Below are 23886 nucleotides of genomic sequence, written 5' to 3'. Positions count from 1 at the left end.
GTCACATGTTCTCAAACGCGTTCAGTGATATGTCAACTACAATGAAGCTAGTATACGCGATCAGTCCTAGACTTTCTCATCCTACTTGTTTCGCTACAAACGACTCCGTAAAAATATCAGCAACACACGTTAGTGCTTCTCAACGTGTTTATTACATTCAATTACATCATCGTGTACCTATATACAGCACACAAGAACCAATTATTTTCACTAACCCATTTTAAGAGAATTGTACTCGGATTCGTTATTGTTCTTTTTCTGTCTGACTTCTTTGTCAACGTCGATTTTATGTTGAAGAAAATCGATCTGAAGAAACAATGAAAAAATAAAAAACGATTTAGTACTGTAGGTGGTTCGCATCTTAACAGGGTTGGCAAGAATCAGCCAGACTAGTTTAAACCACCCTGGTTTAAGCCGATTTTAACCACCTAACAAAATCCATTGTTAAAACCACTTTTTTTTTATAAAAAAAATATTGAAAAATGAATTATAGAAATATTGAAAAATGAATTATAGAAATATTGAAAATTGTAAATTCTATTTATTTCAAATAAAAAATGCAGAATATTATATTCTGCATTTTTATTCCAAAACGAAACTAAAACTTGACTTTTTATCGTAAGTAATGGGAGCTAGATATAAGCAATTAAAGGATCTTAAACCTCATTTTGCGCGTGAAAATACACCGCCATGTTAGGGTATAAAAGCAGGTAAAAAAGGGTGCTATTCCTCACAATGTTACGCATTTTCGAAGTAATGACGGCTAGATATAAGAAATTTGAGCATTTTTTTATTATTTGTTTTAACCTGTTTTATCATACTGGATTTTTTAATTTTAAAAAAGCCGGTTTTTTTTTCAAGCCTGCATCTTAAAGAAAGGTTTTCCCCCGAGATTGAAATGAGTGACTTATTTTAAAGTTGGTACATGTTTATTCAACTTTAGCAGGTTGGAAGCTTTCGAATGTAGCTCAAAAGTAAGATTTGCTTTCCACAAAATATCACTAGCCTAAATTTTAAATAAATATTTACTGAAAATGAAATGGTTTTCAATGGCCACGAATTTCGCAGCAAATAGCGGATACATACAAAACATCCTGTCTAAAAGCGTATTTTTAAAATCAGCAAAAGCTTTTGGCAGTACATTGTTCTAATCGATGAATATTAACAGTATAAAAAGAGGAATACTTTCATGGGTAAAATATAAGATTTTCCTACAAATATTTATGTAATCACATCGGGTTAAATAATGATGTTACTTGTTCCGTGATTTCGGAGTAGGGAAAAAAGAGTAAGGCTATGATGACGTCATTTTACTCCGATTCTGTGGTGGCGAATAGTTTGAGTCGGAGTAATAACGTTTTTCTAAAATGGCTGCCTGTGGCCTTTTTAGCAGATAAATTCTGGCAAGCAGACGACTTATTTTTTTTTATTTATTCCTTTACACCTCCTTTTCAGAAGGAGTAAAAAGAGTAGCCCTACTACTCCGGAACAAGCGAAGATTTTATGGGGCGGAGTAATTATCAGGCGAATAAAACGTTTTTGGGTCGAGGTTAACGGTAATAGTTAGTGTAGGGAGCTGTTGGCTCGATCGCGTGGCATGCAGGGCTTGCCACCACCCTCCTACACATTGTAACCCGGCCACCTGAATTAATGGCTTCAAAAGTCGCTTGATGACTTAGGCCTATGGTGGTGCCTTGGGTATTAGCCTAGCTGATTATTATTTTATTATTATTAAGAGTACACTTTTAGTTCGAGAACAAGCGAAAAGAAACCACCTACTATTAATTCTAAAAAGTCATCCTATTTTCATGAATAAACATCTCAGAAACGTTTCAAAGAGCGCGCACCTTTTATTCAAATTTGATCAATAAAACGAGAGATAAGTATTAAGCGGATTTTCTACTGAATGTGAAAAAGGGATATTAAAAAATTTATTCTTTATTTTTTTCATCATACATAAAAAATCGATTTAATTTATTTATTTATTATTTATTTATTTGATTTATTCTAATCATTGTGCGAGGTGCGTATCTTTTCCTTGATAAATTGATAACTTAGTATTACGGGAATTGAAAATTTAATTCTGATTAATTTAAGTTTTAGCTCGCTCTGATTTGAGCGTTTTCATAAATACATTAAAATATAATACACGATCTTAATAAATCACTAAATAATTTTAAATTGAATTTAATTTTACCCGGTTTCAAAGGCGGTCGAGATTGTTAATTATTCGTATTTTTAGGGCATTGTTTACAATGAAGAAGATAAAAAGCTTACTTGATACTTCAGTTCATTGAATTTTTCTTTTAACGCGCTATTTGGAGCTTCGGATGGAACTTGGTTATTACAGACGTGTTGTTGAATTTCCTACGAACAAACAAATTAATGAAACAATCTATCAAATAGTGAGTACTAAGAAAAATATCTAACCTTAATATATTTTCGCAATCCATCGAACTCCGAAAGCACGTTTCGGCTCCCATCCAAAAGGTTTCGATTTCTAAGGAGAGGAAAACATAAATATAAGACGCTTTGGTTCATATTTTGAAAGTGATTTCTTTTAGAAAATATATTCTTTAAATTTGATAAGGGTTTGGGTCAATTTAAAATTCAATGAAATTGGATCCTTCGATAATTAGATCATTAAAAATATCTTTAAACAAGATAAATTTATTTTCGATTCTACGAAAGCTTAAGTCAATTTATATTTCAGTAAAATTTTATAATGCCTGGTTATACAGGGTGTCCACTAAAAAACGATCCCGGGCGAATATCTCAGAAACCGTTTTCTCTAGGAATTTGAAATTTTTATGTTACGTAGCTCGTGCAGGGGGCCAAAGAAGAATGATAACCTTGAACCATGTCTTCAAGGTCATCCAAAATCTATCTCGAGAACCGTAAGTGTTAGAAAGTTGGTTCCAATTAGAAAAGTGTTCCCCGTCACGTTTTATGCCTACACAGCGTGAACATGATCGGATTCGAAAGTTGTTCTTCGTCACATTTTATGTATTAATAACTTTAAATTATAATTTCTAATTGGAATTTTTGATCTAAAACTAATGGTTCTCGAGATAATTTTAGTATGACCTTGAAGACATGGTTCAAGGTCGTACAATTTTCCAAATATTAAAATATCCTACCATGATGCGATTGTCTAGCAAAGTTTGATAATGTAGCATGACTTGTTTTGGATTTATTAGCGCTGTCTTGCAATTTTCCCTTTTACGACCTTTGTGATTTTGGTACCAATTTTCTCGACTTACTATTGGTCGAATCCGATCATGTTCACGCTATGTAGGCATAAAACGTGACGGGGAACACTTTTCTAATTGAAACAAACTTTCTAACACTTACGGTTCTCGAGATAGTTTTTGGATGACCTTGAAGACATGGTTCAAGGTCATCGAGGTTATCATTCTTCTTTGGCCCCCTGCACGTGCTACGTAACATAAAAAAAATTAAATTGCTAGAGAAAACGGTTTCTGAGATATTCGCCCTGGATCGTTTTTTAGTGGACACCCTGTATTTCAAATCGATCACTCATTAAGGCAAACCTTATTTCATTGACCATATAAATTATACATAATTTATTCAGGACATATAAAATTCTGTTAAAACTATTCAATGATTTCGTTGTCAAATTTGCACCTAACAAACAATATACTTTTATTTAAGTTATTTCATGGTTTCAAAAATTGAATACAAATTACTTAAAGAAAGCTAATAAAAAATTGCCAAAGTGGTTAAGCAAATTTATTTTAATTCTTTTAAAGCTGATTTATTAGTGGAAAACATAAGTACGCCTCTGCTAAGATTTCCACAGAATAATTGAAATAAGACCTTGTTTTACACGGAACTTAAAATTAGTGGACTGTAAATGGGAATTTCTTGTGCTTTTCGAAATGTTACCATGCGAAGCAAATTTTACGATTGCGAGCCACAAGCTAAACTACAGATTGCCAAAACCAGAAATGTCCGAAGAATTCTGCCCATTTTGAAAAAAAATTACTTTATATACCGTGAATAAGGTTTCTCTAAATAAAATGCCATACAAATGAGTTATTATATTACATAGTCTTTGCTTTTATCAGAAAAATAAATGCTTAAAAACTAATAATTATCCCAATTTTAAATGGAATCTACTTTCCAAAAAATAAGGTATGGCGTGCAAGCAATAGTAAATTCTTGCGTGAAACTTACATTTCTTTCTCTTGATCCAAACAGTTTTTAAAGTGATCTCGCTCTTTGTTGACCGCTTGCAAAGCTAACTGCATTTCTTCCAGGTTTCTGAATTTTTTCTCGTTTTCATTTCTCTATAAAACGAGATTTGAAACTGAATTTCAAACAGAATTAAGATAAAACATTTCTGTTGGAAGACATCACCTTAATAAAAGTGAGCTCTTCTTGCAGCTTAGAGATTTCGTGCGTTTTAAATGCGAATCTGAAATTAAGTTTCTAATTAGAAATTTCATAGAATTGAAGGTTCTGTTGCTACGACTATCTTGAATATTAACAATCATAGCCGGATTAAAACCTTTAGTGAGGCTAAGATATATCAAACTCAAAATATAAATAATATAACATATATATATATATATATATATATATATATATATATATATATAAAATAACATAGCCGAGATAAAGACATTAACATAAAATACTAGATAAATACCAAATACTTTTCACCTGATCTGGGAATAGAATTGTTCTCCCTTGGTTATACATTTTACTATTTGCCTGCCACACCATTAGAGCAGCAACAAATTAGAATTTTACGCAGACAAATATGAAATTACGGAACAGAGCTAATAGTTCGTTTTAGGGTAAGACGTGTACACTTTACTGATAGAACAAGCGAGTAGTATCCATCGAGAAAACATTTTTTCAAATAAACAGTAAGGATACTGAAACTTTGAATAACCTTTCTTGTAAAAGATGGTGTTGATGAGTTACTTCAACGTAGTCTTTCTCCAGCTTCTTCAATTCTTTGCTTATTTCGTGGTCTACAATCAAGGTCGGTGGGACGGAAGGTGTCGCTGCGATCTCTTTCGTTTGCAAAGATTTGATCAGGCTCTCCATTTTCTCTTCCAGAGAATGAATTCCCTCGTTTATCGTCTTCGCCGAATTCCCCTCAAAAATTGCTTCCGAAATTTCCGGACGTGGCAAGTTTGATCTTTGCTGATGGTGGCTTCTTTCCAAGTGGCGACGTACAGGGGCTCGCTGTTCTAGCTCTTCGTCGACAAGTTCATCAGACTCAGTCGAATCCCTTCGGTTGTTTCTTCTCGAAGGAACAGTGTCCATTTTATGTCCAAACTGCAGTACTTCTATTTTCATTTCATCGAATTTTTCGATCACATTTTCAACCTATAAAATTATGAGACACATTCAATGGATCTTATTAGACCAATTGGAATTAAAAAGAAACTTGACCGATAACTAAGTTCTCTAAAGGTTCAACTACACAACAATTCCTTTCTTTGCCGATTTTAGTGTAAACCTAAATTAACCTGTATGTGTACAAAGGTTCCTTATTGAATTCTTTTCCGCCGATCTCTTACGCCTGATTTCTTATAATCAAAATTACCAGTAACATTTCCAAAAAGATTTCTACGTCTTATGAATTAAAATTAATCAAAAACAAGCTTGGAAGATCAACTATAATAAAATAAATCATTTGAAAAGATAAATCTTTCATTGAAATCTTAAAAACTAAAGGTTTTTTTAAATCTCAAAATCACTGGGAACCTTAATTTAGAAACCCAGGAAATCCGAGCTAAAGATTCCAGAAATCATGGCTTTGAGAAAAAATAAGGATATCGTAAAAATCCTAGATTAATTATGTAATCATAAAATCATTGGGAATCGTAAGAAATCTAAAGAAATAACGGTATATCTTGGGTAATCCAAAATCTGGAGTACAATTTTAACTTAAGTGGTTGGCCCCTCGTGCCTGAATTACCAATATCCAATAAATAAAATCGCATCACTAATGACTTTAAATGCTTATTTCCAGGTGTAAATTTCAAAACATTTCGATCTCAAGTACATCACTCAATGAAACACTCGGGCTATACGCAAAACCTTTTAAATGTTTTCTTAACTTCGCTAGTTAATTCAATAAATTCAGATTAGTGCTTGCAATTGTTTTTATTGTCTGATATTTTGATCTGTTTCAAAATCATAAAAGCTATTTTTTAACCATCTATAGATAGCATTTAGCTGGTTAATAATAATAATAATAATAATAATAATAATAATAATAATAACAATCAGCTTGCATAATACCTAAGAAACCAACTTAAGCCCAAATCAACTAGCGACTTTTAATGCCTTTAATTTAATTGGCTGGTTCAAAGTTATCTTAACCGAATTGATAATCTGTTTTTATACGACAAATCAGATCAGAAAGTAAACGTTAGGGTTACTTTAAACAGTCCCTTTAGAGTTAAATAAAAACACTTTATCTAAAAGTTTCCAATATTTTCTAATGAATAACAAAATAGCATTCTTAAATCTATAGCAGATAGTTGTTTAATTAATTTTTAAATTAAAAATCAGATCAGTCGGACTTTCATAGTGCTACCCCACATATTTCAACAAGCTATGTTTCATGAAGTTTTGGACTGACCTGGTTTTCCATTCGCTTTAGGAACAGTTCCTGTTCTTGGATCTTGTTGAACAGTTTGACTTCCAGATTCTGAATGTTTTCCTTAAATTGCCGCGTGTTTTCACGGACGAGCTCCGACATTCGGCCGTGCTCTTCCGCATTTCTCTTCGGCACATTTTCAATATTTAAAGACAGCGTCTGCACAGTGTCAACCACGTTCTCGCTTCTTTCCTCGAGTATCTTCATGCCAGTAAGTGTCTATTGTTAAAAAAAAACTAATTATTTTATTACTTTTTCAATAAATCATTGTGAATTAACCCATTCATTTGAAATATTAAGTTATTATGTTTTTTGGTTTATTTATTTAAATATTTAATATTAAAAGTCAGATTTAATTAAGAAATTAAGTTAATTACGCTTTAATTAATTATTAATTTAATAAATAATGTCAATTCTTAAGAATTAGTGAATAAAGAACATAGCGTGGAGCGATACCTTTTGCTCAATCTTAGAGACAATTTCTCTTTGCTCGGAAAGGAGATTCGTGAAAAGATTTCTATCGTCGGAAACTGAATCTAATTTCGACGAAATGTTTTCCGAAATACTCAGAAACATTTCCTTCATCTCTCGATTTTCTCCCATAGCTTCATCAATTTTCGAAGACAGATTGGTTACGTTGAAAGTATTTTCCTGTAACACAAGAAATTTTACAATTTATGCTCGTCTACATAAAACTAAATATTAGCGTACCTCCGTCTTGTTGGAAATTTCTAGAGAAGATAGTTTATCAATTAATTCATTTTTCTCCTTTATTTGATTCTAAATTATAAGGATTAAAAAATTTAAAAAATTAATACCAATTTTTAAAATATTATATATAAAAGTATTATTAAGTATCTTAAAATATCAGAAATCAGATTTTGGAAATTGAAAAAAAGTTGCATCAGTTCAAATGGGAGTTTAATGTAGGGCGTCCGATGGTGTACCAACTATATTATTGTTTTGCCGCTAGGCACATTTTTATTGACTTTTAGAGTGACAATTTGGTTGAAGTCTCTTGTATGCTGGGCGTTACTCTGAGCGTAGCCGAAGTTGATTAATTCAAAGCAGAGCCGTTTTAAGGCACGTGCTAAATGGGCTACAGCCCAGGGCCCCCAGACACTTTAGGGGCCCCTGAAAGGCCAGCAATACAGCCTCTACTCTAAGGATAAGGGTTTAGTTGGTTAAATAATATATATATGCTCATTTAATATTATGCATCTTTTAGTTAAGTTTAAAGCAATTAGACTCATCGCCACATCGCGTATCGCACGGTACCAACCAATTCTCGAGGGGTAAGACAGTCTCAGATAATCTGTACACCGAGTTCGTGCATTTAGCACTGTTAAAGGTACATATTTTCAAGAGTTCGCGAGTTCCATTTAGCACTTTCAAAGGAACGGCAGTGTACACCGAGTTCGCAGAGTGTCTTACCCCTCGCAATTTCTAAACCTAACTGTCAGAAAAAACCTTATTTTCAGTAGGCCTATGTTATACTTTTGAAATTAACAGTTTTGCTTGATTATATTTAGTTGAATTTAGACAACGGACATACAAAGGTTAACCGTTGGGATCGCAAAAGTCTTAAGGCGGGCCTGATTTAAAGCAGATTCCACTAAACAAATTACTGCTTACACATCGGAAAAACACCTAGTAACAAAAATCAGTTGTAAATCAGTATTTGTTTGATTTTTTTATGAGGTCGTTGTGTCACAGGTTGCTGAACGGGTTTCTATTTCAATCACCGGTGTTTTAAAACATGGCGGCGATATCTACTAACACCGCTTTTGACGTCACGCATAAAAAAAACTCTTCTAGCTGGTTTTTCTGAAACGCATTAGATGGGCATCATGGCGTCCCAACCGGAAACGCCAAGAGTCGTACGAAAATGATGGCATCATTAACTCACCGATGGTTTTGATGAGCGTTATTGAACGTACCCCTACTGTTTTATATGTAATAGTGCAGATTATACTTAATGCTAAATTTGGATTTCAAATTAAGTATCTTTCACCCACAATTATTACCCCCATTTTTCAAAAAAATCTTCCTTTTTTTTTAAAGTTTGAATTACCTGCAACATTTTTACGTCATCTTCTAGATGGCGCTTTTCAGAAATTATTTTCTCTTTTTCAGCCTTATGAAGCTCGATTTTCAGTTGCCATGATTCCTAAATTGAAACGATTCTTCAATAAACATTCAAATACCAACTTAATTTAGTATAAAATAAACCACAGCTAATAGACAACTAAAATTAAGAACGTATGTTGAAGTACAAGTTAGCCATTTGAAAGATTGAGATGACCCACTTGAGCACCTCTCGTATAAACATTCTTAAAATCTTTACTCTTGTTGGAATGCAAAGTTTAAGTTTAAAGTTGTAGATGACAGCATGTTAAGATGATTTTGAGCGTTGCTCCCAATCCCCTTCACGCTCGAAATGTAAGCTCCATCCTCCTACGAAAATTACGGTTTCTCATTCCTTTCGGAAAAGAGACGTCTTTTGTGAAGCGCAGGCCGGTTTTTCTTTCCTCTTGCGCCTGGGTTTAATAGACGAGTAAAGATAATCTCTTTCCATTTAAAATATTTTTAACGAACTTGAGAGGGAATTATGGGTTGGAAAGGAGAACCTGATTGGCTATTACGGGAGTCTGAGCACAACCTATATTATCCTACTTTCACACAATGTTCCAGCGAAGTGGCGGTTCAGTGTTCCACATCTTAAACTAATTTATTTAATTATTAAGTTTTAATTATTAAAACGGTTTTGAAATAAGGAAAACGTAGTTACTGAAGATGAACTTAACAACTAGAAAAAAAAAGGTATGATAATATTCAAACCTAACTTTAAAAATGTTTTTCGGGAAAGGCTGAATGCATCTTTCAATGTAGGTCTGCTTTGAAAGATTTAAGTTTACCAATAGGAAAGCTTCTACAACCTTCAACGCAACACTTTGAACCACCATTTACACTCGTTTAACAAAATTAATTTAAATTAATTTTATTTAATAATAGTAAAACGATAAGAGATCTTTTACGTATATAATAAACAAAAAAAATGAAAACATAAGCAGCCGACGTTCATAGACCAATGAAAAAAGGTTGATAGTTGTAAAACTCAGCTACCATCACAAATACCACGTGACTAGGCTGGATAACCCCCCTTTTCTTCCCCCTTCTTCAAAATACCTTCCGCGTGAAAATTAAAGAAAAACTGGCAAACAAATTCTTTACTCGTCTATTCGATGCCAGGGGGTCCTCTCAACATTATCATTTATCCAACTATATTCCTGGTTTCATGCATCGCAAGAAACTAACAAAACCTTTGAAAGACCATTTTTTTTTCATTTCCAATAGCTTTTCGTGTCTTCTTTGCCAAGCCGGTTTAAAAAAATTATATTAACTGTCCAACAAAAACGCTCCGTTTTTACAATATCAATTGAAGATTTGTGTGTATTTGATTAATGTACTTTGTACACGCCGCCGCAGCCGTATTGGTCATAGCTCTTAGCAAATAGGCTTAAAACGCTTAATAATACGACAATCAATAGGAAATTTAAAAGCCCGAAATTCAAATATTTTTTAAATTCTGCATTAAGTTGAACAAAAGGTGAGCATTATCCCTTTTAGTGATTAATCAATTATCGCCTAGAAATTTACTAGCGGCTCATCTTAGAAGACACGTTTTACGGAACCAATGAGATGCCGGGCTGAGCATGAGGGTAAAATTAAGTTCGGTTTAGTGAGGCCTTGACATATCTGACATGTTTAAACTTGAATTAATTAATTTTTACTTTAAATAACTTTGTTAGTACGTTAATTGTACCCAACATTAACACGAGCCAACATTTTTCCTAAACATTGTTGGGGGAAATGGGTCGCAAAACTGAGTTGCTCCTTGCTGTAAAAATTAATTCAACAACCTGTTGGTAGCTTTTGTTGGCTAGTATTGAAGAACCTCCGGTTTTTGTGACCAAGATTTACATGTAGCTACATATGTATACGCAAAGGTTATAATAACAAAAATAAATGAAATTATTAATATTAAATACCCTTAATGTAAATTTTCAAATTTTCTAGTAAAATATAAATTTAATTAAGAAATAGGAGTAAATAATGCGCCAAATCTCGGCAACTTTTTTTAGCGTGCGAACAAAAATACAATCGGTTTCGCTAACTTGAGCAAACTAACCAATTTTTGCAAAAATGTTGGCTCGTGTGAAGAGGCCTTAAGATTTCCTATCCCCAAATTTATTTTCTCCGCGAATCTTACAATTTCATCTCTAATACTATTTCGCTTCTGTTGAATTTTGAAATATAATAAATATCGGCTATGTCTCGACCTAATGCTAGCTCACCCTACTGGTACACACAAATAGACCGATACACACATCGGTCACATAGTAACGTCATTACTAAATATTCTTACCAGATGGCGCCAACCACCAGAAACGGTTTAATTATTAATCAACCGTCGTCGTGTTCCTTTTTGTGCCAAATTTGTCCGGAGTCAAACTTTCTTCGGACATGACCGCCATAGCGCCTCACGATATCTGCCATTCTTGCTCACCTAGCCAGTGACGGCGATCCCGTGGGGGCTCTGGGGCTCGAGCCCCCACAGGGAAAAAAACGGGGGCAGAGCACCCACATAAATACAATTGAAGAAAATAGCAATCAGGGAGAAATTTCTAATCTCAGTGCCTTTATTTAGGTCAGAATTCTGTCTTTTTACAGAAGTTATTTTGAGATTGCAGATGCGAGTAGCATTAAGATGATATAACCGTAAAATTGATTTCGATAGATTCGTTCAAGCAAAAAATCGCCCTGTCGTGTACCCTTTTTTACCTAAAATACCTTCGTAATGTATTTGGCCAAAAAGGCTTAATTATCTATCCATGTACACCGATATTTTTCTAAAGATATCGACTTAACTTTTATTATCAATGTATTCATTGTCGGATGAGATATTAGAAAGAACACTTTAAAAAAATATATATATATAGTAAGAAAAATTTTGAGCTGTACATTTTCTTGCTTAAGCTTTAGGTATATGGATTTTTGGATAAAAATTAATTACTCGTGCCCCCACAGAAAGGTTTTAAGATCGCCACCACTGCACCTAGCAGTGATTGTAGATGGTTATTTTGTAAAAATTACTCCCATGTTCCAATAATCGTCTGCGTAAGCGTTTTCCCCTTTTGAGTTAGAATATTTTCCTCTATTCTAAATTATTGCGAAACCGAATTCATTTATCGGTGAACATTTCTAAAACAAACCGTTGTATGCAGTGAATTGATGAACACTCAATATTGTGTAATTATTCCATTTCTAATATTCACATATTCCATTCACTTATGTCCCCTTCGCTGCGTCCAAAAAAACGACCTTTTGGCTGGTGAATTAAAAAATACCCAATTTAAGTGGTACTTTTCTTACTGTACCTTTAACATTGCCTACTTGTAAACAATAATGAGAGAAGGTCATGGTTGGTACAAAATTATGGCACCCAAAATGTTTAAATTGGCGCCTTTTACGTTAAACTTAAGCATTGGCAATCGAACCTCTCCGAGCTTCTTAATGCTTTTTATCTGTAAGAAATTTCTGAATCGCTCTTTTGCTATATTCTACAGTAAAATTAAGATTGCATAATCTTAAAAAGACGCAACAGAATTAGGCTTACATCATTTTTGGCGTTGATGTTTACTGTAGTGTTGAGATTTTCATTCAGAGAATCAAACTTGTAACCAAAATGTTCCAAATCATATTTCAGAGAGGAGTTTTCTAGTTGAGTAGTTTTTAATTTTTCTTCGCTCTACCACGGATAATAAAAAGGGTGTTGATTAGATTTCAAACTAGTTCCAAATTAGAAAGTAATGAACAAAAGTAATAATGTAAGTTCATAAAAGGCAAAAATATTACAATAGCCATTACGAAGTTATTAAAAAGTTAATTTAGTTAAAATATAAGCGCTAAATTTCCCGTACGTCCCAGAACGGACGAGAGAGTAAAGGTATAAATTACCGGACCCCTGAAGCCTTTTAGGCTAGTGTGGCCTTAAGGGCCCGTGCTTTCTAGGGGACTCGAGTTTGAAAGAGAGGTATCCTTCTCCCGAGTTTGTCGCCGATATCGTATACGACCCGGAATTGTTGTATTCCCAGGTCTCGATCCATCTAGGGCAATTGTATGTCCCCTCTTGCTCGAAATTTTACTCCTAAGCTCTGGTGCAGTGCTTTCCGAAGTCTCTAACTATGTTTTATACGAGTGTTTGGTGAACTAATTATTAATAGCTCTGTGTGGACTGACATTGAACTAACGTCATAACCAAAAAAAGCACCCCTCGACCAATTAAATTTGGGAATCTAGTGAATTTCAAACAAATGCGTTAAAACATACTTTTAAAAGTTTAGATTTTAGCTCGGAAATTTCCTTTTCTTTGGTTTCGGATTCTTTAATAGCTTTTTCATATTGTTCTCCACTGAAAACAGTTTTAAAAAATGTAGTATCTGCAAAATAATGGTAAATGGCAGTCTTACTAAATCGGTTCTTCTTTGGCCTCCAACTTCTCTTTGACTTTGTCTAGAAGCATTTCGCTGGTGCGACATTTCTCCGTTTCATCTTTCAGTCGGTACCTTGAGGAACCATTCAATGAGATTAATTTTGAAAGGGCAGAAGTACGAACACTTAAAGTAAGATTGACTTAAAAGTGAAATATCTATAGAATCTTCTATTTCCATCTGATAATTTAATTACTTTATTCCAGATGACCGGGTTATTTTTATGGGTGACAGCTGACATTTTTCTAATCATTTTATAATTTGAAAGTGGCATTATTTGTCTCGATTGTCACCCCGATGCGGGAACCGATGGGTATATGGCGATGGAGGGTGGTGGCAATCCGTTCTTGTCAGATTAGCTTACTAAGTTACTATTACAGCTAAACTTATCAAGTTTTTCTGGAGATAAGAAACCGATAAATTAGGGAAAAGCCCCTTTAAGCAGTGGGCAGCGAGAGCTTGAACTCCATGCAGAAAGATTTGTTACGATTTGGTTCCCAATGCATCAAGCTGGGATCGAACCCGGCTCCTCTTGCTGCATGGTGAAAGTGGTAACGATTAGATCAAAGAAGATTCTGCTTAACAACTGATTCAGTACACAACTGAAGTGTGAAATGGGTGAGGTTTAAACCGTTGCAATGAAATTACTGCCCTAATTTTCAGAACATTTTATAAAAGTAAAATTGCGGAAAGTATGAACACTTTCAGCCTCATAACCCTTAATAATCAAATATCTATAAGTCAATAAACCACTTAAGTAGTACTGTATGTGTAAGTGGAGTTATCGAGCGACATCTAATCTAAGAAAAGAGCCATAATTAATCGGTAATTTCCTTCTACAAAATATAAATAATATCTGCTTTTGAAAAACTGCGATAGATGGTACCACAAAATATACCCATTTAATGAATGAAGTTTATGTTTAATACTCAACTGTAAGTCTTCAACTTTGTCCTTCGTCTCTAAGAGCTCTTTCTCAATTGAATGCGTGCTCTCTAAAATAGAAGAGTTGGAACTGAAATGGAAAAAAATATATATATTTCGTTCAAATAAATTCGAGTTCATTTAATAAGAAATTTTTGTAATGATTAACTCGTTATTATTTTAACAGAGATAAGCTACATTTAGGTAAAGAACGGTTCAAAAAAGGATTTTGACTTTTGGGTAAAATATTGTTCTTAAAGATCAACGGTTCTCAGTACAGAACGGTTCTAGAAAGGTTTTTCAGTTGTAGGTAAAATTTATCTAAAGTCAATGGTTCTCAGTACAAAACGGTTCTAGAAAGGTTTTTAGCTTGTAGGTAGAATATCGTTTTCTTATATCAATGGTTCTCGGTTCCGAATGATTCTCTAAAATATTTTAGTCTGTCAATTGAATAGCCTTATATCAAAAGAAAGAACAGAATGGTTCTAAGAAGGTAGAATAGCGGTTTCTTAAATCAAACCTTTTGAGCTCAGCGATAAGTTTATTGGCTAGTTTCCATTTCTTGTGATACATTCTCTTTCGACCTTCTTCTTTGCTCAGGGCTACTCTACATTTTGCAAAGAGCGAATGCACGTCGGTAACACCGGTTGAAGCTACAAAGAATAAGAATTATTTGTAGTCAGCTTAAAATTTGGTCGACTGAGGAAAGTTATATTTACAGTTCAACGTGGCCGACGTAATGTCGGCGTTTCTGATATCAGCCTTGATTGAACTCTTCTCCAGCGAAAGGTCGCTCTCAGAGCCGTGCAGGGTTTTCTCGTCATCCGAATTATTTCGCTCCCTTAAACATCATAAACAGAAAAACTACAATCAACGACGGAGTTCAACTCATAATTCTGTTAAATATAAAATAAGGGGGTCTCATTCATTCTACTCTTTTGAATGGGTGTAACATTTAAAATAATTTGATTAATAAAATAATGAAATTTATTGATTAAATATTGAAAGTTGGCTGTTTAAAGAGACTAAGAAAAGCCACCTGCTAACGTGAGCTACGGCTTGTTTTTAACGTAACAAATGCCAGTTACCACTAGCTTATATTTAACCTGGAGTTAAAAATGTGAAATTGGTTGCTCCATCATCAGTATAAAAATTCATACTTTAATGCCACAGGACGAAATAAATTAAATCATTACGTAGCTTAAGACTATACAGTGGCGGCCTAAGGGGGGGCGGTCCGCCCCGGGTACCAGGGCAGCAGAGGGTGCCATCGGAGAAGCTCGAGGGGGGGGGTGCAAATCAGAACGATTAAACTTGAAGAAGACGGACCCGTGAAAACTTCTGCACGGTCCTGGGGGGTGTCACAAAACACTGCCGCCGCCCCGGGGACCCAGCCTTCTTAAGCCGCCACTGAGACTGTGATCTCCAAAACGTGCTAGTTCTAGCCGTTGGACGTGTCAGGACTATCAATTCAATTCAACTTTTAAACAAAAAGTTTTTTTACATAGATGTCAGCCAAGGTTTTTTGAAAATTGAAACGGTTTCAACAGAAAAAATAACAGTAACTTTGGAAAAATAATGATAAATTGACTACTTTAATCATACTTTTCCTTTCAGAAATTATTATTTTTTTATTTGACAGCTAAACGGCTTTTTGTTAGTTTTATCGAGTTAATTTTGTCCAAAACAGACTATCATTAACCGAAATCTATAAATTATTATCAGGCCCGACAAGAGACGGAGGAAGACGGTATAAATTACCAGGGCCCGTGAATCCTCGATCGCCCGATTCGGAACAAAGGAGGTATACTTCACCCTTAAAATATATAGCTATTTCTGAAATGTACACCTTTATAGGGACCCAAAATTAATATGTTTGTTATATATTAATTATGTTGTAAGGTAATAGAAAATCACTTATCTTCCGAATCGGAAATAGTGGGTGACGAGTCAGAGTCCAATGCCAACGGTCTCGATAGCACCAAAGATTCCTCTCCTGTAAATGCCAAAATTAAACCAGACCTAGAATAGGCGCTTCAATAAAAGAAACTCCCTTTTTTACTTCCCTTCCTACACGGCTAAAAGGGGACCGCTGAAGGAAATATTTCCGGTAGGTCTCTTACCAGATTCGTTTGACTACCAAAAGAATCTCACTATAATCAACTAAACTCGACATTCACCTTAGAATTTTTTCGTTGTTGCTGATTTTAGATTATAAAAATGGCGATCGTTGACGCAAAAAATCTTCGTTAACTTATTCGAGTGAAGGCTAAAGAATCTTTTCCACGTCTGCGATATGCTTAATAATTTCCAATTTTTGAATTTCTGGCTCAATTCCTTGATTTCGATACGCGACGTACTAGGTCCGCTCAATGGTAGATTCAACTAAATTCTAGTAAAAATCCTTACATTGGTTTACTTTAGAATAAAACCAAATTTCACTGACGTCATGACGTAAATATATGAGCTCTGTAGTCTCCGTGAAAGAGCAATTAATGAACCAACCTTTAGATTTCATGTCTTCTTCGTCCAAATGAGAAGGTCTATTTCGAAGAAGATCAACGACGACATTGTACAGGGTGGGTTTGGCCATGGATGACGGGATGTTCGGCGGGTAAAACATTTCTTCTTCCTCCGAGTGCGGGCCGGGCAGCTCACCAGATACAATCTTTTCTCGTTCAGAAACTAATTACATTGAAACACATTAATTCTTATAGACAGCGCCCATGGACAGAGATTGGCCTCATTTGTTGAGTCAATGAACGTTTTCAGTTAACATAGAACGACCTAGCGGCCAACGCGAGAAACTCACAACCTGCTGGAATTTAGTCTGCTAACGAGAGCTTTGTATTATTATAATCACAATTCGACTGCTTTGCAGAATAAAATTGAGCTACGTGGCTCAATGAAAACTGAAAGAGATATTTAGGGCTTCGTTAAAATTATTAGTATAACTCTGACATGGAGGATTTAGCTTCCAAAAAATTAACACGTGGCGTTACGGTTAAATAGTAGAATATTTTCTTTCACAAAAGGCGTAAAGTAGGGACTAGTGGGGAACGAGCATATCAACGCTTTAACGCAGAACCTAAATTATCAACTATTTTAACTTCCAGTTGCCATTAGGACATTTTTCTCTTAGTTTCCCAGATATAAAACAATAAATAATTGGGCTACATTTTGAAAAATAATTAAAAAATTTAAGCTTTATCGCGCTAGTATAATTTAGGGGAGTTAGAAGATTGGTTGGAAGGGTCTTTTCAAGTGTTACTTCTCGTTACGAGGTGAGGAGGCTTGATAAAGATGATCTTTGGCGTTACGAAAATTGCAAATAACCCCTCCACCGCGGTATTATTTCCACAAAAGAGGAACTTTGACAGGAGAGGTTTTCTTCTATTTAACAGTAGCTGAAAATCACTGAAGCAGTGTATTAGAACGCTAAACACTGCTTCTTTTAACCCAATATTAGCCCCAATTATTACTTCTTACACTAAAAAAATTAAGGATTTCGACGTTCTCAGTAATAATAAATAAGTGCTTGGTTGAATCTAAATATAACCAGGGGTTCAACAAGATAGGAATTGTTTACTATGTTTCGCTTGTTTGTGGGTAAACTAATTAAAGGGTAAATGAAAATAGGTGAACCGCGTATAAGTAACTCTGATTTGTTGATTTGTTAATATTTATCTTAATTTTTTCGCTCCAATTTAATTTTGTTTTTGCACTATAGGTAGCGCATGGGAAAGGGTGATCTTTTTAATAAAATATTAGCTTCTTAATAATTACAACTGATTTATCTTCAAACACAACGATGTGTATGACCAAAAATGTATTTAGGTGGGCAAATGATAAGTGGACAGCACCCCGTTCGCCTCTTGGTGCCCGAAATATAAACCCCGACGCCTCTCCTCGGGTGATCTTTTCACCATTCCGGCGATAGGGGTGAAGATAACTTAGCGCATCTGCGTCAAAACCTCAGTGGAATGTTTCTATTTCGATGAACTACTGCTACTTCGAATATGGGAAGAAGGACTACCGTTCTCAGTAGTTCTAAATACCTTCTTAATGGAATCTAATTTAAACCTACCATTTTCACTTTCATCTTGAGACTCATCAAAATCTTCGTCGACGGAATGATCCAGACTTTCGTCCAACGACGAGAGTGTCGAGGACTTTGCCACTGAAGCCCTACGCAACTTGAAACTCAACGGTTCTTCGCAACTGCCAATTCTGAACCCGGACGGAGAAGGCTTTTTCACTTTGTTCACTTCTTTCCTAACTTCGCCGAAATCGACGGACTGAGCCCGTTTGAAACGGAACTGATTCCTGGAGATTGAATTTTTCCTGGAACCGTAACCAGCCGTCGGTTCGTTGTTAAAGAAATCTATTTTGTCCGCTACTAAATTTTCACTGCTTGAAGACTTGGGTTCCGCATTGGCCAGGACATCGCGTTTATTAGCACTCCGTAATGGTGAGGATCCATTTTGTCCACTTATAACTATATTGTCGTAAGTGTGTCTACGACTTAATGGTGGTTTCGAAGGCAAAATTCGTTTGCTGGACGCCAAAAAATTAGAGTTCCTTCTGGAACCGTCTTTGGAGTAATTGCCAGACTTTTTATCGGACTCGGCTGTTGATTCGGCATTAGAAGAGGTGCTGTCGGAATAAGTGTTTAAGACCGCGTTTTCGTCAATGGTTTCCTTCAGTAAAGACCTGGTTTCGTCTCTGCTCTGTCTCAAACCAATGACGGATCCTATGCTGTACCGCCTACGAATTTCGTCTATGTTTCTGTCGGCTAAACTCTGATGGAAATGCGAACTGGTGGTAGAGATAGGCTTATCAATGGAATGGTTGTTCTCTGAAGATAAGGAATCGGGTTGATCCTTATCAGAGTTGGATGCCATCTCACTTCCGGAAAAGTAGCTTGCTACACCGGCGCCGGAAGTGTTATTAGAGTACAGATTGTGTTCATTTGATAACAGTTGTTTACGATGAAGGACATCCTTCAGTTCGTTTACTAATTTAGAGTCAAATTTTACATCGTTTGTGATGGTACCGTCTTTTACAGAACTGTCGGTGGTGATTTTAGATATTGAAACGTTGGGACTTGCAGCTTTGTTTGGAATTGGAACTTTGTTTGGAATTGAAACTTTAATTGGACTTGCAATAATGTTGGGACTCTCAGAATTGAATACGTTATTTTGATTCTTATTAGAGGTTAAATTATCATTTTCTTCAGATTTGATATTTGATATAGAATTAACTGTGTTAATTTGTGTATTGAGTGCTTCAAGGGTATTATCATCTGTTGTTATATTTTGGGCAGCTGTAATATTTGAGTTCGTTAGTGAAGATTTTAAGGCAGGTTTTGTAAAAATGTAAGATTCGGAAGTTTGGACATTTTCGACTGGCTTCGTTAAATCGAGTTTAGCAAGAAAGTTTATATTCGGTTTCGAACTTAGATTCAAGGTCTCTTGGCTGACTGGCAACGACAAAGGTGCCAATTTGCTTCCAATGGTATTTCGAACACTTGATCCGGGTATGTTACCCTGGCTCTCTTGTTCGTCAAGGTCCAAAGACAGATTTTCTATTTTAAATTTGGAACTAATTAAGGCCAACTTAAGCCAATATCTTACACGAGGCAATGATTATAAACAATTGTTAACCTTTTGACGAAGATGTGCTTTTGATCTTGTTAAAAGTGTCATTTTGCACCCATATTTCGTCAACGCCCTGCAAAGAGCTGAATCGTCCCAGTGTAGCCGTTCCGTCACTTGATGGGTCCTGGAAGTCAAATTCATCACAGTTAATAGAAGGAGACTTTGGGATAATGACTATTTTGTGACGATCTTGTCTTGTTTTCCTCCGTCATAAGAGGGGGAAAAGACACACGTCACGAGCGTGTGTTTCAACCGGAACCAATGAGTAATTCGTTCGATTTGATTGAGTTTTCAATTCAAGAGATAAATGTGAATTTGGGAAAGGCTATAAATAATCTTAGCATATTCACTCTTCAAATCTGTCAATAAATACATTCTAGATGTAGATTAGGTTTGGAGACAAATCGTGGACGCTGCTACCATGGCTGTTTCTAAGTAAATAGTAAATTTTGTACAATGAGAAAAGCACAATTTAATTTGGTATGTTCTAAAACAGCAGCCAGATGCGCTAAAGTGGTCTACGTTAATAGATTTTTCCTACTCAAAATAAAGTAATATTATAAATTTAATGATTATAGAACACTTCGATTCGTTATATTCAAAAGAGAGAAAGCACTTTGTCAGGCGGCCGTCGGATGATTGTAGGAACGTGGGAGGAATTTTCCAAAATCACCACCTTCAATTACTTCTAGGCGAGCGGGAATGCTGATATAGTGCAACGCACATTTTTTGAAGAGAAAATGTCTATAAAGTAGAACGTTCGAAGGCAAAAATTTATATTTTTGCCGCTTGGAGCGCTTTTGATTGTTGTATTTTCCAACCACAATTTTGCAAAAGAGATAACGTTTCGATACGACTAAACCCAAATTACACACAATATTTTTCAAATGTTGATTGTAATTGATAAAAATATAATCCGTATCGAATAAGTACAAAATTGTATCTTTGTTTGGCACCCAAACATGAGCGCCTCAATTGCTGCCATTTCCACATTCTACGTCCGTCGTTGTCACTTGCCTAGCAGTATTCGTAGAAGGTGAATTTTGAACATTTCCTACATTCCTTCTACAGCTGCTTCCGCTAGTGTGCTTCCTCGCTTTCGAGTATGCTGGGACGAAGGTTTGGTCAGGTTTTAAATATGAGTGCGAAATGCGAAGGGTTGATGACAACATAGACCGCGGTGAAATTTTCCCAGCGCCTTCTTTAAATTTAATCACTGATCCTCATGCTGTAGATTATTCATTCATTGGCTAGCTTTATTTGAAAAATGGTTATCAGTATAAAATGTTGTTATATTAATTGTACTATAATACTTTAAAAAGTAACGTTAGTTCCGATTTAAAATCTACCTATTTCCATAGTCAAAAACACAATTAAACCTTTGCAAACAATGGCTAGAACTTGTATAAGAATCGATTTGTCTCCTGACAATATAAACAAAAGGCATTACGTTGCCCCTTTACTTTTTATCAATGGATCTGATCCGATTAAAATTTTTTTGAAAAAATAATACTCAATTTGAGGTAAGTTAAACATGAGCTAATTGGTTTTCACTCATTGCCCAAATATTTTCCGTACTATTTTATCTCTAGGAAAACTTAGTTCCACTTGACCTTTCATTGAAATCTGAAACTTCTATCTTTCATATAAACACGTTGCGCTAATCTTGAATCATCTCGCCAGTCTTTAAAGCAGCAATTCTTATTTTTTGGAATTATTTTATCGTTAAAATCACGAGTTGACTTGCATAAGCTACGAAATATTTATGTTTTAATGCTTATTATTTTGAAACAGATGAAGCACGAAAATGAAATAAAATTTGCTTTGGCGTAGTTAAAATTTTTGCCCCGTTTCACACTCCGGCGAGAGCAGGCGATGACGTCAAAAATAGGGGGGGGGAGACTGGAAGACGCTTGCCTCAAGCGTTAACTCGTTTCTATAACATCCTCTCTCCTGGAGATAGTTCGTCTATGATCACTACGCGTACTCGGTGTACAAGCTGTACTAAAAAGAGTACGCGTACTCTGCTCTACCAAAAGCTGTATTCGATGTACAAATTTTACAGAAATAGGCCTAGTAAATTTTACTCATTTTTCGGTGAAATGTTTAAAACACGCGTTTGTATACAATAAAATATCGATAATTTTCATTTTAAATGCAAAGAAAATATACTAGCCGAATATAAGCCACTGTAATAGTCATGGCTTGTACAAAATGGCGGCACCCACTTATAAGCGCAAAACGAAGTCTGTTAGAAACTGTTTGTTTCCAAAAAGCCATCACTAGTCTTAGTTAATTTTGCCCTAGTGGCTAACCACCTAATGAAACCTGTTACAGGATTTGGAACCTGAGTAAAGCTTCAACAAATTTATACTAAATTTGTAATAAGATACAGCTTTGCATACCAATTGTGGCGAGTAAACAGACCCTTGCATCTGCTACTTGATAAATGCCTAAGACTACTAACAATACTATTCGAAACAGTGGCGGACTGGGTTTAATATTTTGGACTGCGAGAAGACAAAGGGCCCCAGCTTTAACAACTATAAGGCTATCATGTTTGAGGAGCCCACTTCATGAACGGTCCGTGTGGCCCACCTGCCATCGGGCAGGTTCACTCTATGGCCAGTCCGCCACTGATCCGAAATAAATGCATGTTCCCAATCCGTACATATTTTATACGAAAACTCCAAAAAAAATTAAATACAAATTTATATTTAAATATTTTGCGTTGTCTAAAGTACGGCCAACTTTGATGATGCGTTAAAGTTGTCCGTTCTAAGATAAAGATAATTTACTTGCTTACACAAATGGTTTCTTTGGATCCAAAGTCCTTTCCAGAATCCTGTTCAATGTTAATGGGGATTTCACTTGAAAAACTATCTTCAGACGCACTTTTTAAATATTCGTCCGTTTGCGGATGATCAGACAACAATTTATCTGGAGACAAATTATTTTCAGCAACTCCTGAAGTGGAAGGTCTCAGGTTATCAGAAGCACCAATTATTGCATAAGTAGATCCATCGTTGACTTCCTTTAAACAGATTGCGTTCGCATGAGTTTTTTCATCTACTTCTCGGTTCTTAATTTGGTGGTCTTCCAAAGGGCGACTGTCAGCGGGAACTGTTGAGTTTTCAGATAAAAAATCATCACCTCCAGCGCCAGTGCCTTTGTCTGAAATCGAATCTAACGTTTCACTGCTAAACTTTAATGTGGTATTTATATCAATGGTTTGCGTCATTGTATTGGATTTAATCATTTCGACACTTATCTTAGCATTATTTTCTACAGACGTGCCATTTTCCTGATACATCTTATTAGTAGTTAAGTTAGAGGCTTGTAAAGTTGAGAGTCTATTCTTCGAAGGACTCATGGAAGACAAATGCCCTAACGCCACAGTGGAAGACATGGGACTTTCGCTGTCAAATGAACTGATGGACGGTTTCCTTTGACTGTTTTTGACGTCGATAAAAGAGCTCGCATTTGCACTTTCTTGGACTGGAAGGCCGGATGAATTTACAGATTGAGGTTTCAGGGCTAATTTCGGAGAGTTATTTTCTTCCGAACTTGAGGAAATGATTGATTTTTTCCTGCCTCTGGGTGGTTTAATTGGAATTTCAAAATCCTCCGTTTCGGCTTCACTTTGCTTGCGTGATACTTTAGTTTCTGTAGTCGCTAGAAAGAAACATTATAAAAGTGTTATAACTTATGAAATGTGTATAAGTAGAAATTTATAGCATATTTCTGCAGAGTGAAATATCAATCTTTTACGTAAATGTTAAATAAGTAGGTTCGACAATTACCGCGACACCCTGGAAGCTTAAGTTTATAATTCTGTTTTAGGTCTGCCAGATCCTCATCTTTCGGGTCAAAAAATTTAAGTAACAATCCATTCTAGATTTATCAAATCACTAGCAAAGATGCAATAACTATTTCAAGCTCAAGTTCTTCCCCATCCTGAAAAATTCTGAAATGACGTCACTGCTCGGAAAACGTACGCTTTAGGAAACCAATGAGAAACCGGGTCGATTTGATTGACTTTTAAAAGGAGGAGCGAAAGTGGATTTGGAAAATAAGTGAATATATAAATAACCATAAG

At 35.3% G+C, this 23886-nt stretch overlaps 1 protein-coding gene across 1 annotated transcript in view; it reads right to left on the bottom strand.

Annotated features, from left to right (window-relative positions):
* Nucleotides 1-23886, bottom strand: part of LOC149933780 (uncharacterized) — a 72988-nt gene that overhangs the window by 8348 nt on the left and 40754 nt on the right. Inside the window, exons 11-31 of the mRNA XM_090157418.1 lie at nucleotides 22594-23462; nucleotides 19794-19911; nucleotides 18215-19714; nucleotides 16633-16812; nucleotides 16049-16123; nucleotides 14847-14969; nucleotides 14648-14780; nucleotides 14138-14218; nucleotides 13183-13278; nucleotides 13043-13124; nucleotides 12330-12461; nucleotides 8724-8819; nucleotides 7361-7429; nucleotides 7106-7300; nucleotides 6632-6868; nucleotides 4925-5367; nucleotides 4384-4441; nucleotides 4201-4313; nucleotides 2431-2500; nucleotides 2278-2367; nucleotides 216-306 (exon numbers count right to left, since the gene is read on the bottom strand). Of these exons, the coding sequence (XP_090013544.1) occupies nucleotides 216-306; nucleotides 2278-2367; nucleotides 2431-2500; nucleotides 4201-4313; nucleotides 4384-4441; nucleotides 4925-5367; nucleotides 6632-6868; nucleotides 7106-7300; nucleotides 7361-7429; nucleotides 8724-8819; nucleotides 12330-12461; nucleotides 13043-13124; nucleotides 13183-13278; nucleotides 14138-14218; nucleotides 14648-14780; nucleotides 14847-14969; nucleotides 16049-16123; nucleotides 16633-16812; nucleotides 18215-19714; nucleotides 19794-19911; nucleotides 22594-23462 (4851 nt within the window). The remainder of the gene's footprint in view (nucleotides 1-215; nucleotides 307-2277; nucleotides 2368-2430; nucleotides 2501-4200; nucleotides 4314-4383; nucleotides 4442-4924; nucleotides 5368-6631; nucleotides 6869-7105; nucleotides 7301-7360; nucleotides 7430-8723; nucleotides 8820-12329; nucleotides 12462-13042; nucleotides 13125-13182; nucleotides 13279-14137; nucleotides 14219-14647; nucleotides 14781-14846; nucleotides 14970-16048; nucleotides 16124-16632; nucleotides 16813-18214; nucleotides 19715-19793; nucleotides 19912-22593; nucleotides 23463-23886) is intronic.

This window comes from Leiobunum rupestre, chromosome 8 (genome assembly GCF_980474605.1).
Source record: "Leiobunum rupestre chromosome 8, qqLeiRupe1.1.hap1, whole genome shotgun sequence".
Taxonomy (NCBI): domain Eukaryota; kingdom Metazoa; phylum Arthropoda; class Arachnida; order Opiliones; family Sclerosomatidae; genus Leiobunum; species Leiobunum rupestre.
The sequence above is the reverse complement of the archived record's forward strand: the minus strand, read 5'-3'. Positions and strand labels throughout refer to the sequence as shown.